This window comes from Lycium barbarum, chromosome 4 (genome assembly GCF_019175385.1).
Source record: "Lycium barbarum isolate Lr01 chromosome 4, ASM1917538v2, whole genome shotgun sequence".
Lineage (NCBI taxonomy): Eukaryota > Viridiplantae > Streptophyta > Magnoliopsida > Solanales > Solanaceae > Lycium > Lycium barbarum.
Genome location: NC_083340.1, coordinates 53,776,999 through 53,792,106, shown reverse-complemented (window position 1 = coordinate 53,792,106; position 15,108 = coordinate 53,776,999). Strand labels below are relative to the sequence as shown.

The 15,108-nt window shown below is 37.3% G+C and overlaps 1 protein-coding gene across 1 annotated transcript; it reads right to left on the bottom strand.

The window, feature by feature from the left end:
• Positions 1 to 3,979: 3,979 nt before the first annotated feature.
• On the bottom strand, positions 3,980 to 5,103 carry LOC132637495 (uncharacterized). The gene is made up of 3 exons (XM_060354575.1): positions 4,842 to 5,103; positions 4,344 to 4,640; positions 3,980 to 4,260 (listed from the first exon to the last, which is right to left on the bottom strand). The coding sequence occupies exons 1-3, from the start codon at positions 5,101 to 5,103 to the stop codon at positions 3,980 to 3,982; spliced, it is 840 nt and encodes a 279-aa protein (XP_060210558.1).
• Between the last annotated feature and the right edge of the window lie 10,005 nt (positions 5,104 to 15,108).

The window sequence follows — 15,108 nt, the reverse complement described above, 5'->3', positions numbered from 1 at the left end:
ATAACAAGTCCAAAAACAGCCCTAGACGCCACCTTGGCTAAGCGGGCAAAACAACAAGACCACCGCCTGAATTTGAACAGTCTGCCTGGGTTATTCTCTGCCTGACCTCAGTACCATCTTTGGTGAATCCTATCTAATTAAAGCATTTTCACTATAATACCTAGTAGTCTAGTGTGATATAGCTCAACACAAGATTTTTAGCCTTTCATTTAGGTTAAATATGAATATGTAAGTTAAATTTAAATCAAAATAAAAGAAAAAGAAAATTACCTAATGTACAAGGGTTGTGCTCAGTAGAAATTGAGATAATAAACAGCAAGCTTTTTATTTAAGGGGAATATTTTACAAGTAGAGAGAGAAGGTGATCTCTAAAAACCTGCCTTCTATTTACAACAATTGATCCTTATATGATGGATCAGGAGAATATAATGACAAAATTTAAAAGATACAAGTGGCCGACAATATTGGCCAACAAAGAAAAATGAAAAGAGATTCTTTAAAATCTTTGCAAAGCTAAAGAAAAAGTTATAAAAGAAAGAAAGGAAAAGTAATATACAATCATTACTAAAAACAAAATACTTTTATTTATTAAAGATATGGTTTATAAAAGCAGATTCTTGTGGCGGGGTCCACCTTATCACTTCATTTTTTATTTTCCCTTGTCCTTGGCTGAGCTGGAAGATTCTTCTTGCTGGCTTGTGAATTGGGCCATGAATTGTGAAAAGTCCTCAGTATTATCTGGACTTTGAGATTCTCCTGCTAAGATATTTGTATCATCATCTTCATTGTCTGTAGTATGACCAGCTGATGCCATAGATGCATTTGAGGGGATTTCCATATTAAGATTTTTTATTAAATCTTGTTTGAACTCCTCCATACATGCAGTTATAAGCTCTTCTGGGGGTATAATTCCTTTCTTCATTTGAATTCTTTTAGCAATATGCGGAAAGGAGCTAGGAATTTCCCTTTGCTGCCTGGAGTGAATAGACTCTCTATAACTAGCAATGGTAGTTTCTATCTGGTGTATTAACTCTTGTCCATGAACGGTGCCCTCAATAGATTTTTGAGTTAAATTTTTCCAGAATTTTGTATAAAAAATTCTGTTTAAACAAGGTATATTGTGTGGGGGTATTACCCACTTCGACCGAGCATTTCATGATCCATGGGATAGAAAATTCAATGAAGAAATAAATATTAGCAATTCCATCAAAGAAAGTAGTATTAGTCTCCAAGTCTATAATATTTGGAGAAACTTTAACCCATTCAGTATATAAACTTTTAAAGGGTTCCGGTAAATTTTTTACAGTTGGACCATAAGGGATCCACCATTGACAAAACCAATTAGGAATGCCCTGTTTATAAACATTGGCACATATTTTTATAAACCATGAATGTTTCGTATTAGGATTTTCATATAAAAAGGCTTTATTAAATCCTTCAACATAATCTCAATAGTTAAATTTAACTGGGATTTTTTGTTCAGGATGGATATAATCTTTTTCCTTCAAAGTACTTATTCCCCATTCATTTGGAGAGAAAAACTTTTTTTTATAATGATTTTAGAAAAGTTATAAACTTTTTTGCTAGTAACAGGGTAAAAATGTTTAAATTTTGTTGATCCTAAAGATGAAAGAACCAACTCAGTAATTGCAGCATATGATCCTGCATCAAAATACATTTGCATTATTTGTCAAGGTTCATTAAAATACCTTGTCATTCTGTTCATATGAATCAGGGTCCTCATGATCATCATCGGTAAGGGCATTGGAATATAATGGTGGCATATTATCCTTCTGCTTGTGGGATTTTATAAAATCCAGATATTGTTGATATGTACTTTCTTCCTTAGTATTACTGGAAGATCCTGCAATATTATCGGCTATTAGCCTTTTATTACCCATTTGGGCAAGAACAGAGCCTCTGCTTGTTCCTTTAGATGTTGTTCCTCTACCTCCCCTTCCTCTATTAGAGTTGGGGCTAAATTGCGGCCTCGTCGTGCAAATAAGATGGATAAGAGTTATGAACTCAAATACTCTCTTGTGAGAAAATTAGGGAGACTATTATCTAACCCTTTTTTATAATGAATTTCGAAATCAAATAGGGCTAATAATATCTGTCATCTTGCAAGCATGAAGCAAACATTTGTTTAAAAACATCATGCTTACAGTCTTTATTAAACATAAATTTAGCCGCTTGGCAATCGGTTTTTATTAAAAACTTTTGATTATAAAGATCCCCTTGAAATTTAAGAACACATTTTACTATAGCAAGAATTTCTCTAGCCACAGTAGCATAATTTTTCTGGTTGTTATTCCATTTACCAGAATAAAATTGGACCAAATATTATTGTTTATCATTTGGAGAATATTATTTTAAAATTCCTCCATATCCAATATCAGAAGCATCTATTTCAATAATTTTTTGCCAATTAGGATTGGCTAAAGTGAGACAAGGGAGGTTATTAACCTTTTCCTTAATTTTACGAACTGCTTGGGTATGACCATCAGTCCATGGTTTTGGAATCTTTTTTAATCTATCATATAAAATAGATGTATCTTTCACCAAATCTTTATAAAATGGTGAAATATAATTTAAGCTCCCAAGAAATCTCTGAAGCTGGGTTTTAACTGTAATAATATCAGGAAATTTAGAAGCAAATTCAATACTTCTATTAATGGGAATAATTTTTCCCTTTTCAATATTATGACCCAAAAATCTGACTTTTGTTTGAAAAAGAGACATTTTTATTTTAGATATAACCAAACCATTTTGAATAATAATTGTCTTGAATATATCAAGATGTTTAAAATGCATTTCTATAGTATTTGAGAATACTAAAATATCTATATAAACAATAATAAAATTGCTATAAGGCATAAAAATATCATTCATAATTTTTTGAAATTCTGAAGGGGCATTTTTTAATCCAAATGGCATAACATTCCATTCGAATTGCCTAATAAGTACATTAAAAGCAGTTTTATATTTATCTGCTTCGGCAATTTGAATTTGCCAATATCCCGATTTTAAATCAAATTTAGAAAATATAATAGCATTATGTAGACGATCCAATAAATCCTTTTTATTAGGAATCGGATATCGAATCCATTTTAAAACTTTATTAAGAGGTTTATAATTAATAAATAATCTAGGAACTCCACGTTCTGTTCAGCATGTTTATTAACATAAAAAGTTGTGCATGACCATGGAGAATTTGAAGGTCTTATAAGACCCTTTTGTAAAAGAGAAGAAATCTCATTTTTACATAATTCTAAATATTCAGAATTCATTTGACATGGTCTCGCTTGTGTAGGAATATTATTTTCAGAAAAAGATTCTTCATATGGAAGTGAAACAATATATTTTTTCTGTCCCAAAAAGCATTAGAATGATAACTACAAATTTGTAATGAAAACTGATATTTTATAAAATCTATTTTTTGCTGTAATTTAGGATTTTGCAAAGTCTCTTCAATATTAAGAGTATAAATTTCTTGTTTTAAAAAATTGACTTGTTGATATTTATTCATCTACCTATCTTTAATTTCATTTATAATCCTTGAAAATGGTTCAGTTATAAACTGAAATTCAACAGCTTTCCTTCAAAGGTTCCTATAATACCTTTAGTATCCCATTAATGGATAGGAAATGTTTTTTGAAAAAATGGGGTTCCCAAAATTATTTGATTGGAAATATGTTTTACCAACACAAAACTTTCTGGTATACAAACTTTGTCTTGGCAGATTTAAGCTTTGGGTAATTTAAAAGTAATTCCCATTTTCTGCCCATTAGCAGATCTAAGACTATGAGTAGTTTTCTGAAAATATTTTGAAGGAATTAATCCTTCTTGGATACAATTTAAATCAGCTCCGCTATCAACTAGAGCAGTAATTTTTTTTTTGAAATTATAATCAATTAAAAGAGTAACTTTTATAAAAAAAAAAAAAAAAACTTTTGGGAAGCAATAATTTCCAGAGTTTTCAAAAATTTCCTTCTTTACTGGTACTTCCTTCCACAGATGTATCTTCTATAATATTATCTGCTGGAATTTCCATAACTTGTTTCCCCCTGTCCTCGATTCTAGATATTCTCTCATCTAAAATCATATTATGTTGTTTAAGGGTGGGATTCTCCTGTTTGAGATCATCAATCTCTTTTTCCAAATCTTGGGTTATGGCTGGAGTAGTTATAATATTTCTCCGTTGTTGAAGAAGTTTTTTTTTACTTCTGACATGGTGTATGGACCTGGTGATTCCTGTATCTGAATGCCATTCACCTTATCACTGATTTGAGACCTAAGCTATGGATCTTTAATAATCTTTAACAAATCCACAAGGTTATTACCATCTAAAACATTGACATTGGTATTTTGGAATTGAGAGAAGAGATTATAAAACTCATCCTTTTCTTTATTACCCTTGCCAGTGCATGGCTGTCCCATTTGACATGGTGCACATTCTTCATCTGAACTGGTAGAGGTATAATCCTCATTCTCAAGAACTCTAAGATCTTCATTTGATGAAGAGTCCTCCGAATTATCAGACTCAAAACCAGAATCTTCCGGTTCTGAATTTAATAAAATCTTGTATAAAGATTCTTTTAGGTCATCATCAATGTCAAGGTTCTTAATTTTCTCCTTGACTTTACAATTTTTGTAAAAATGACTAACTCTGCCACACTTATAACAGGCTTTTGGATTTTCGGATTTAACATAATCCTTTCTTTTCTTGAATTCTTTTTTCCCCTTTACTTTCTTTTGCAAGCGTCTTTCTTTCCATACTTGGAAATCTTTCTTCTTTTTCTTGCGCCTATGAGCTGCCTTGGTTTATGGAACATCCATACCAAATTTTTCACAAAATTCTCCTAATTGTTGTCTCTTATTCAGACCATGTCTCTTAATTTGTTGATTCAGCTTGATCTCATTGCATAAAGCTAAGCCTTCCTGCATACATGTTCCTATTAACTTTCCATAAGTATAATTATCATAATTGATACTAACTTCCCCTTTCCTAAGAGTTTTTCGAACTCTTTCTGCAAAAAGGGCGGGTAATCCATCTATAAATTTAGATTTCCAAGAAGTGTCATTGCACTCAGGTAATTCCATAACCCGACAAAGGAATTGTAACACCTCGTACCTTTAACGTAAGCTTTGACCATGATCCTAGACTTAGAAATCAGATAAAGAATGTGGGAATTGGAATTTCCCTGTTCCGTTGTAGGATGGGAGTTTACTCCCATGAACAGTGACCGTATTTCTGTTTACGGTCCGTAATTCAAGTCGTAAGCTGAAACCAAGGATTTCTGAGCATTCTGGAATTTGGCAATTGGATGTCAAATGGTTAAATACGGCCCGTATTTCAAAACATATTTGGAATTTGGGAAAACTTCCTTCATGAAAGTTGTAGAGCTTTGAAATACCTTTCCAACGGTATTATGGGGGTCAAACGAACATCTGTGCAAAGAGTTATGACCATTTTACTGAAGAGACGTAGTGCAGTCCGTATTTCAAAATACGGCCAGTATTTCAAAATACGGCCCGTATTTTGAAATACGACCAGTATTTAACGGGGCCAAAAATTTAATTTTTCCAGAAAAGTATATATTCGTCCATATCAGTTCAAATCAGTATTTTCATTCCTTCAAGCCCTAGAACGACCTCCTACCCTCTTCTATCATCAAGAACACCAAGGTAAGCCTACTCTAATTATTCCAACTCAATTCTGATACCTATTCTTGTAATCTAAACAAGAAGTTATCATTCCAAAACTAGGGTTTTCAAGAAAACCCATCTCAAGGTTCAAGAATTCAAGATTTTGGAAATCTTCTTCAAAGCTCAAGTCTTTAATTCAAGTTTTGGAGCGACTAAGGTATGTAGAGTTACTATCTACGTGTGGGAACATTTGTTCTTCCCCACGCCTCATAATCCATAAAATTATGATTCTCTACTAAAACTAGGGTTTCAATACCATGCCCATTGTAACCATAGGTCCATGTCCATGATTATATTATGTATGAATTGTTATAATTTCATCATTGAGTTCTTAATATTTCTTTATGATTATTGAGAATCCGTCTGTAATCTATGAAAACCCATATCTTGTATTCCATGGGTTCTTGCATGCATGTTTTTGACTAAGAATGATTGTTTCATGAATATCCTACATGTCTACAAGTTTTCATGCAACTGTATTATATAATTACTTTCATGCTATGATACAAGATACATACATACTAAATACAAGTTATTTTATGAAACCATATTTACAAGTTATTTCATGAAACCATGCTTACACGTTATTTCATGAAACCATGTTTACAAGTTATTTCATGAAACCATGTTTACAAGTTATTTTGTGAAATCATGATTACAAGACAAGTACAAGTTAATTCACGAAAATCATGGGCTTTTTAGCCAATTATATTATGTTCATGTTTTTTAGAGTTGCATGAATTACCGAGAAGGCTCAGATAGCCTGAAACTACGTAGCCACCGTAGGACAATGATCGCTCCGCCCAGTTAGGATGATACCTTAATTTTACACTGAATGGATCCATCAGGCACGTTACCACCTTATACCCTAGCAAGGTATAAGGGCTCTGCTGGTCCGGCGAGGTACCAGACTCCACGTACCCACGTGGTGATATCACACGTCGGTTTATGAAATGCTCTCCCTACTTATCATGTTTTACTTATGTTATATATATATGTACTCATGCTCATGTTCATGTCCAGGTTTTTAGTTTCAGTTCTTATCATGTTATTCCATGTCCCATGTTATTTCTTTCAGTTGCTTTACATACCAGTACATTCAATGTGTTGACGTCCCCTTTTATTGCCCGGGGGCCTGCATTTCACGATGCAAGTACGGATTTACAGGACGACGCTTCTGCTCATTAGGATTTGCACGTACCAGCTTTTTGGTGAGCCCCATCTCATTCGGGGTTTAGGCATTATCTTTCTTTATCTAGTTTTGCATCTAAAGGTATGTTGGGGGCCTTGTCCCAGCAAGTATGTTACGTGTTTTTCAGACTCATGTTAGAGGTTTCATAGACAAGACATGTGTCATGTTAGACTTCCACATATGGTAGCCGGTTTGGCTCATTTAAGATATTGTTCGCATTCATGACTTAATCAAGTATTTAGGTTTAATATTATGACTTACTATATTTTATAAAAGCTCATCATGTACGTCACGTTATATTTCCGCTCATGTATGCCTCATGATGGTTCAGCAAGCCATGTGGTTCGCTCAGTCACATGCAGTCAGGCACCGAGTGCCGTGTTACGCCCAGGCCATGGTTCGGGGTGTGACAAAACTTGGTATCAGAGCCTAGGTTCAAGTTTCTTTAAGGAGTCTATGAAACCGTGTCCAGTGGGGTCACTTTTATATGTGTGAGGACCCCATACATATAAACAGTTGACCACCAAGACATTCAGGATTGTCTCACTTCTTTCATATTCTAGATCGTGCAGTTAGAGTAGTACTTTTAGGATATCTTTCTAATTCATGCGTGTACGTATTTTCAGAAAATGCCTGCGAAAAGGAAATACACCAGAAAGGCTACAACCACCAGCCAAGGGGCTACTGCGGAAGCAACCCGCAAAGAAACCGTTCCGACTCAGACAACAGCCCCAACCGCTCGTACAGTTACACCTCCTAGTGATTCGGATGGGGATGTTAGGAATGCTATCAATATTCTCACACAACTGGTAGCAGCTCAGGCCCAACGTCAGGAATCTGGGTCAAGTTCAGGAGGTAATGGAGAGTCTGCTAAGACTAAGGACTTTCTCAGGATGAATCCCACGGTCTTTTCGGGGACAAAGAAAGATGAGGACCCTCAGGACTACATTGATGCTCTCCAAAAGATCTTCAGGATTATGACAGTTACAGAAATCGAAGCGGCTACTTTTGGAGCTCATCAGCTACAGGGCATTGCTAACACTTGGTATGAATCTTAGGAATTATCCCGAGGTGAGGATGCACCTGACGCTACATGGGATGAATTCACAAGTGCATTCATGGACTACTTCATGCCAATAGAAGTCAGAGAGGCTAAGACTGAGCAATTTCTGAAGCTTAAGCAGAATGGCAGGTCAGTTCAGGACTACTATTTGGAATTTATCAGTCTGGCTAGGCATGCTCCACATATGGTACCAGATATGAGGGCAAGAGTGAGGAGGTTTGTTGGAGGACTTGATTCCCATTTGTATGATGGGGCCAACATTGTTGCACAGAATGGGGGAATGACCATCTCCAAGATGGTTGCTTTCGTACAGGGCAATGAGACAAGGCTAAAGGAGGAGGAAGCCTTGCAGAAAGAGAAAGACAACGAGTTCAACAAGAGAGTCAAGTCTACCGGACAGTTCAGCGGGAATGGTAACAGGAAATTCTTTAAGAACAGGTCAGCAGGACCTGCTCCGTCCACAGCAAGTGCCCCACTCCCCAAGTTCCGTAATGATAAGAAGCAGAATTTTAGGCCATCAAATTCTTACTCTCAGGCTAGTGTGGGTCAGTCGACTTATACTCATCCGATATGCGGCAAGTGTAACAAGAGACACTCAGGTAAGTGTCGTGTGGGTACTGATGCCTGTTTTAGATGTGGTCAGAAGGACCATTTTCAGAAAGACTGTCCATCAGCCAGACAGGGTACTGGAGGTAATGTGATGCAGTCTATAAATTCAGCAGCTCCTCGTCACAATCAGGCCGAGTAGGGGCGTGGAACGGCAAGGTTCGGCAATACAGGCGGTGGTCAGAACCGTTTGTATGCATTGACAAGTCGTCATGATATAGAGGCTAGAGCAGATGTTGTCACAGGTACACTCACAGTTTTCACTTTTGAAGTATATGCCCTTATTGACCCAGGATCCACCCTATCTTATGTAACCCCTTTTGTTGTTAAGAAATTTGGTATTGAACCGGAAAAATTGTATGAACCCTTTGAGGTGTCCACCCCAGTTGGGGAATCAGTCATAGCTAGACGTATTTATAGGGGTTGCCCAGTTTTAGTCTATCACCGTAGAACCAAAGATGATTTAGCGGAATTAGAAATGTAGACTTTGATGTGATCATGGGTATGGACTGGTTAGCTTCATGTTATGCAACAGTATGTTGTAGAACTAAAGTTGTAAGATTCGAGTTTCCTAATGAGCCAGTCATAGAATGGGAGGGTAATTCAGTAGTACTCAGGGGTAGATTTATTTCTTACCTAAAAGCCAGAAAAATGATTTCCAAAGGTTATATCTACCACCTAGTTCGAGTAAAGAATTCAAATTCCCAGACTCCAACTCTCCAGTCCGTTCCAATTGTAAATGAATTTCCAGAGGTCTTTCCCGAAGATCTTCCAGGAGTCCCTCCTGACAGGGAGATTGAATTTGGAATTGATCTACTTCCCGATACTCAGCCGATATCTATTCTGCCATACAGAATGACTCTAGCAGAGTTAAAAGAGTTAAAAGCCCAGTTGAAAGATCTTCTTGATAAGGGGTTTATTAGGCTCAGTGTTTCGCCTTGGGGTGCGCCAGTCTTATTTGTCCGAAAGAAGGATGGTTCCTTACGTATGTGTATAGACTACCGTCAGCTGAACAAGGTCACCATTAAAAACAGGTACCCTCTTCCTAGAATAGATGACTTATTTGACCAACTGCAGGGCGCCCAATGTTATTCCAAGATTGACCTCAAAACAGGCTATCATCAGTTAAGGGTTAAGGAAGTTGATATTCCGAAGACAGCTTTCAGAACCCGTTATGGCCATTTTGAATTTCTTGTTATGTCATTTGGGTTAACAAATGCGCCAGCTGCTTTCATGGATCTTATGAACATGGTCTTCAAGCCTTATCTCGACTTATTCGTCATTGTCTTCATTGATGATATTTTGGTGTATTCCCGTAATGAGGCTGATCATGCAGAACATCTCAGAATAGTGTTGCAGACTCTTAAAGATCGCGAACTTTTTGCAAAATTCTCAAAGTATGAGTTTTGTCTTAAATCAATGGCATTCTTAGGCCATGTGATCTCAGGTGAAGGTGTTAAAGTTGATTCTCAGAAGATTGATGTCGTAAGGAGTTGGCCCAGACCCACCTCAGTTTCTGATATAAGAAGTCTCTTGGGTCTGGCAGGCTATTATCGACGCTTCGTAGAAGGATTTTCTTCTGTCTCTGCTCCATTGACTAAGTTGACTCAAAAGAAAGTTAAGTTCCAATGGTCAGATGCTTGTGAGCGAAGCTTTGAAGAGTTGAAGAATAGATTGACTTCTGGTCCAGTTTTGACGCTGCCAGAGGGAAATGAAGGGTTCGTGGTTTATTGTGATGCTTCGGGAGTTGGTCTCGGATGTGTCTTAATGCAGCATGGTAAGGTTGTAGCTTATGCATCTCGTCAGCTCAAGGTTCACGAAAAGAATTATCCGACTCATGACCTAGAGTTAGCAGTTGTAGTTTTTGCACTTAAGATATGGCGTCATTATTTGTACGGAGTGCATGTTGATATTTTCATAGATCATAAAAGCCTGCAGTATATCTTCAAGCAAAGGGAGCTGAATCTTAGGCAAAGGAGATGGCTCGAATTGCTTAAAGATTACGATGTGGATATTCTTTATCATCCAGGGAAAGCGAATGTTGTAGCTGATGCTCTTAGTTGGCGTTCCATGGGAAGTTTAGCCCTCGTGGACGTGGATAAGAGAGTTATGACAAAGAAAGTTCACCGTTTGGCCAATCTTGGAGTTCGACTTTTGGACTCCGAGGATGGTAGTGTGGTTGTTCAGAATAGGGCTCTTTCCTCTTTAGTCGTTGAAGTCAAGGAGAAACAGTTTAATGATCCCTACTTGTTGCAGCTGAAAGAGGGGATTCACAAGCATAAGACGGGGGCTTTCGAACAAGGGGGAGATGATGGTACCTTGAGGTACCGAGGTAGATTGTGTGTTCCAGATGTAAATGGGCTCAGAGAGCGAATCATGTTAGAAGCTCACAATTCCAGGTATTCCATTCACCCAGGTTCCACTAAGATGTATCATGATCTTAAGGAGATTTACTGGTGGAACGATATGAAGAAGAATGTGGCAGATTTTGTAGCTAAGTGTTCGAATTGTCAGCAAGTGAAAGCCAAACACCAGAGGCCTGGTGGCTTGGCTCAGAATATTGATATCCCTGTCTGGAAATGGGAAATGATCAATATGGACTTTGTATCAGGTCTACCTCGCTTAGCCAGGAGACATGACTCTATTTGGGTGATCGTTGACAGGCTTACTAAGTCGGCGCACTTTTTGCCAGTCAAGACCACAGATTCAGCAGAAGATTATGCCAAGCTGTATGTTAATGAGATTGTCAGATTGCATGGGACCCCAGTGTCCATTATCTCAGATCGTGGTGCTCAGTTCACAACGAACTTCTGGAAATCCTTCCAGAAAGGATTGGGTACCAAGGTGAACCTCAGCACAACTTTTCATCCACAGACAGATGGCCAGGCAGAGTGTACTATTCAGACCCTTGAGGACATGTTGAGAGCATGTGTCTTGGATTTCAAAGGTAATTTGGATGATCACTTGCCTCTCATCGAGTTTTCCTATAATAATAGTTATCATGCTAGCATTGGGATGGCACCGTTTGAAGTTCTGTATGGGCGAAGGTGTAGATCACCAATCGGTTGGTTCGAAGTTGGTGAAGCAGAGTTGTTAGGACCAGATTTGGTTTGCCAAGCTATGGAGAAAGTCAAGTTAATACAGGAGCGTTTGAAAATGACTCAGAGTCGCCAGAAGTCTTACACAGATGTGAGGCGAAGGGACTTAGAATTTTCAGTTGATGATTGGGTGTTCCTTAAAGTCTCACCCATGAAGGGTGTTATGATATTTGGCAAGAAAGAGAAGCTAAGTCCCAGATATATTGGACCTTACAGAATTCTACGAAAGGTTGGTCTAGTAGCTTATGAACTTGAGTTGCCACAAGATTTGGCTGTTGTACATTTTGTGTTTCATGTGTCCATGCTGAGAAAGTGTGTAGGAGACCCGTCGTTGGTTCTTCCTGCTGATACTATAACAGTTAAGGATGGGTTGACTTATGAGGAGATCCCCGTAGCCATTCTTGACCGTCAGGTTCGCAAGTTGAGAACTAAGGAAGTAGCCTCAGTGAAAGTCCTGTGGAAGAGCCAGAAGGTTGAGGAAGCTACATGGGAAGCCGAGGAGGATATGAAATCCAAGTACCCATTTTTGTTTGAATAGCAAGCAAAGAACTTTCAAGGTAACTTTCCATAGCCCATGTCATGTTATGTCTTATGTTTCACGCTCATGTCATGTATCTAGCGCTCATGTTTCCTGTCTCATGCCAGAAGTATCTATGTTTTCATGTAATCACATCATTTCATGTCTCATGTTTCATGTCATGTTTTCTTCACGTTTATGTATTCAATCCATGCTTAGCCATATTCTTAACCATGACCCATCATTCGAGAACGAATGATCCTAAGGGGGATATATTGTAACACATGGTACCTTTAACGTAAGCTTTGGCCATGATCCTAGACTTAGAAATCAGATAAAAAAAGGTGGGAATTGGAATTTCCCAATTTCGTTGTAGGATGGGAGTTTACGCCCATGAACAGTGACCGTATTTCAGTTTACGGTCCGTAATTCAAGTCGTAAACTGAAACCAAGGATTTTTTAGCATTCTGGAATTTGGCAATTGGATGTCAAATGGTTAAATACGGACCGTATTTCAAAATACGGCTCGTATTTCAAAACATATTTGGAATTTGGGAAAACTTCCTTCATGAAAGTTGTAGAGCTTTGAAATACCTTTCCAACTGTATTATGGGGGTCAAACGAACATTTGTGCAAAGAGTTATGACCATTTTACTGAAGAGACGCAGTGCAGTCCGTATTTCAAAATACGGTCAGTATTTCAAAATACGGCCAGTATTTAACTGGGCCGAAAATTTAATTTTTCCAGAACAGTATATATTCGTCCATATTAGTTCAAATCATTATTTTCATTCCTTCAAGCCCTAGAACGACCTTCTACCCTCTTCCATCATCAAGAACACCAAGGTAAGCCTACTCTAATTATTCCAACTCAATTCTAATACCTATCCTTGTAATCTAAACAAGAAATTATCATTCCAAAACTAGGGTTTTCAAGAAAACCAATCTCAAGGTTTAAGAATTAAAGATTTTGGAAATCTTCTTCATAGCTCAAGTCTTTAATTCTACGCGTGGGAACATCATTGTTCTTCCCCACGCCTCATAATCCATAAAATTATGATTCTCTACTAAAACTAGGGTTTCAATACCATGCCCATGATAACCCTATGTCCATGTCTATGATTATATTATGTATGAATTGTTATAATTCCATCATTGAGTTCTTAATATTTCTTTATGATTATTGAGAATCCGTCCGTAATCTATGAAAACCCATAACTTGTATTCCATGGGTTCTTGCATGCATGTTTTTGAATAAGAATGATTGTTTCATGAATATCCTACATGTCTACAAGTTTTCATGCAACTGTATTGTATAATTACTTTCATGCTATGATACAAGATACATACATATTAAATACAAGTTATTTCATGAAATCATATTTATAAGTTATTTCATGAAACCATCCTTACATGTTATTTCATGAAACCATGTTTACAAGTTATTTCATGAAACCATGTTTACAAGTTATTTCGTGAAATCATGATTACAAGACAAGTACAAGTTAATTCACGAAAATCATGGCCTTCTTAACCAATTATATTATGTTCATGGTTTTGGGAGTTACACGAATTACCGAGAAGACTCAGATATCCTGAAACTACGTAGCCACCGTAGGACAAGGATCGCTCCGCCCAGTTAGGACGATACCTTAATTTTACACTAAATGGATCCATCAGGCACGTTACCACCTTATACCCTAGCAAGGTATGAGGGCTCTGTTGGTCCGGCGAGGTACCAGACTCCACGTTCCCACGTGGTGATATCACATGTCGGTTTATGAAATGCTCTCCCTACTTATGATGTTTTACTTATGTTATATATATATATGTACTCATGCTCATGTTCATGTCCAGGTTTTCTGTTTCAGTTCTTATCATGTTATTCCATGTCCCATGTTGTTTCTTTCAGTTGCTTTACATACCATATATATATATGTACTCATGCTCATGTTCATGTCCAGGTTTTCAGTTTCAGTTCTTATCATGTTATTCCATGTCCCATGTTATTTCTTTCAGTTGCTTTACATACCAGTACATTCAATGTGCTGACGTCCCCTTTTATTGCCCGGGGGCCTGCATTTCACGATGCAGGTACGGATTTACAGGACGACGCTTCTGCTCATTAGGATTTGCACGTACCAGATTTTGGGTAGCCCCATCTCATTCGGGGTTTAGACATTATCTTTCTTTATCTAGTTTTGCATCTAAAGGTATGCTGGGGGCCTTGTCCCAGCAAGTATGTTACGTGTTTTTCAGACTCATGTTAGAGGTTTCATAGACAAGACATGTGTCATGTTAGACTTCCACATATGGTAGCCGGTTTGGCTCATTTAAGATATTGTTTACATTCATGACTTAATCAAGTATTTAGGTTTAATATTATGATTTACTATATTTTATGAAAGCTCATCATGTACGTCATGTTATATTTCCGCTCATGTATGCCTCATGATGGTTCAGCAAGTCATGTGGTTCGCTCGGTCACATGCAGTCAAGCACCGAGTGTCGTGTTACGCCCAGGCCATGGTTCGGGGCGTGACAAGAATACATCCTTATACCACCTAAATGAGGTAAGGATTTTGCATCTTAAATTCTGAAGCATAGTCCTAAAGGTCTCATTATTATCCGACCACCTTCCTGAAAAATACTCTATAATATCAATAAGCAATGAATAAACAACATTTGGAACTATAACTGGTTCTTGAGAAGTTCCTTGCTCCAGTTTTACAGCATTCAAGATATTACTACGCTGTTCCTGGGTTAAATAATTATCTCACCAATTTTTTAATTGGCCAGTAAAACTAGCAATAATCATATCTGCGACAGTTCGCTCATTATTTTTATTAACCTTACTTATCGTACTATACATCAACATTCTATGTCTGGTACAATAAATCTGTCTTTCACTATAACCATCTAT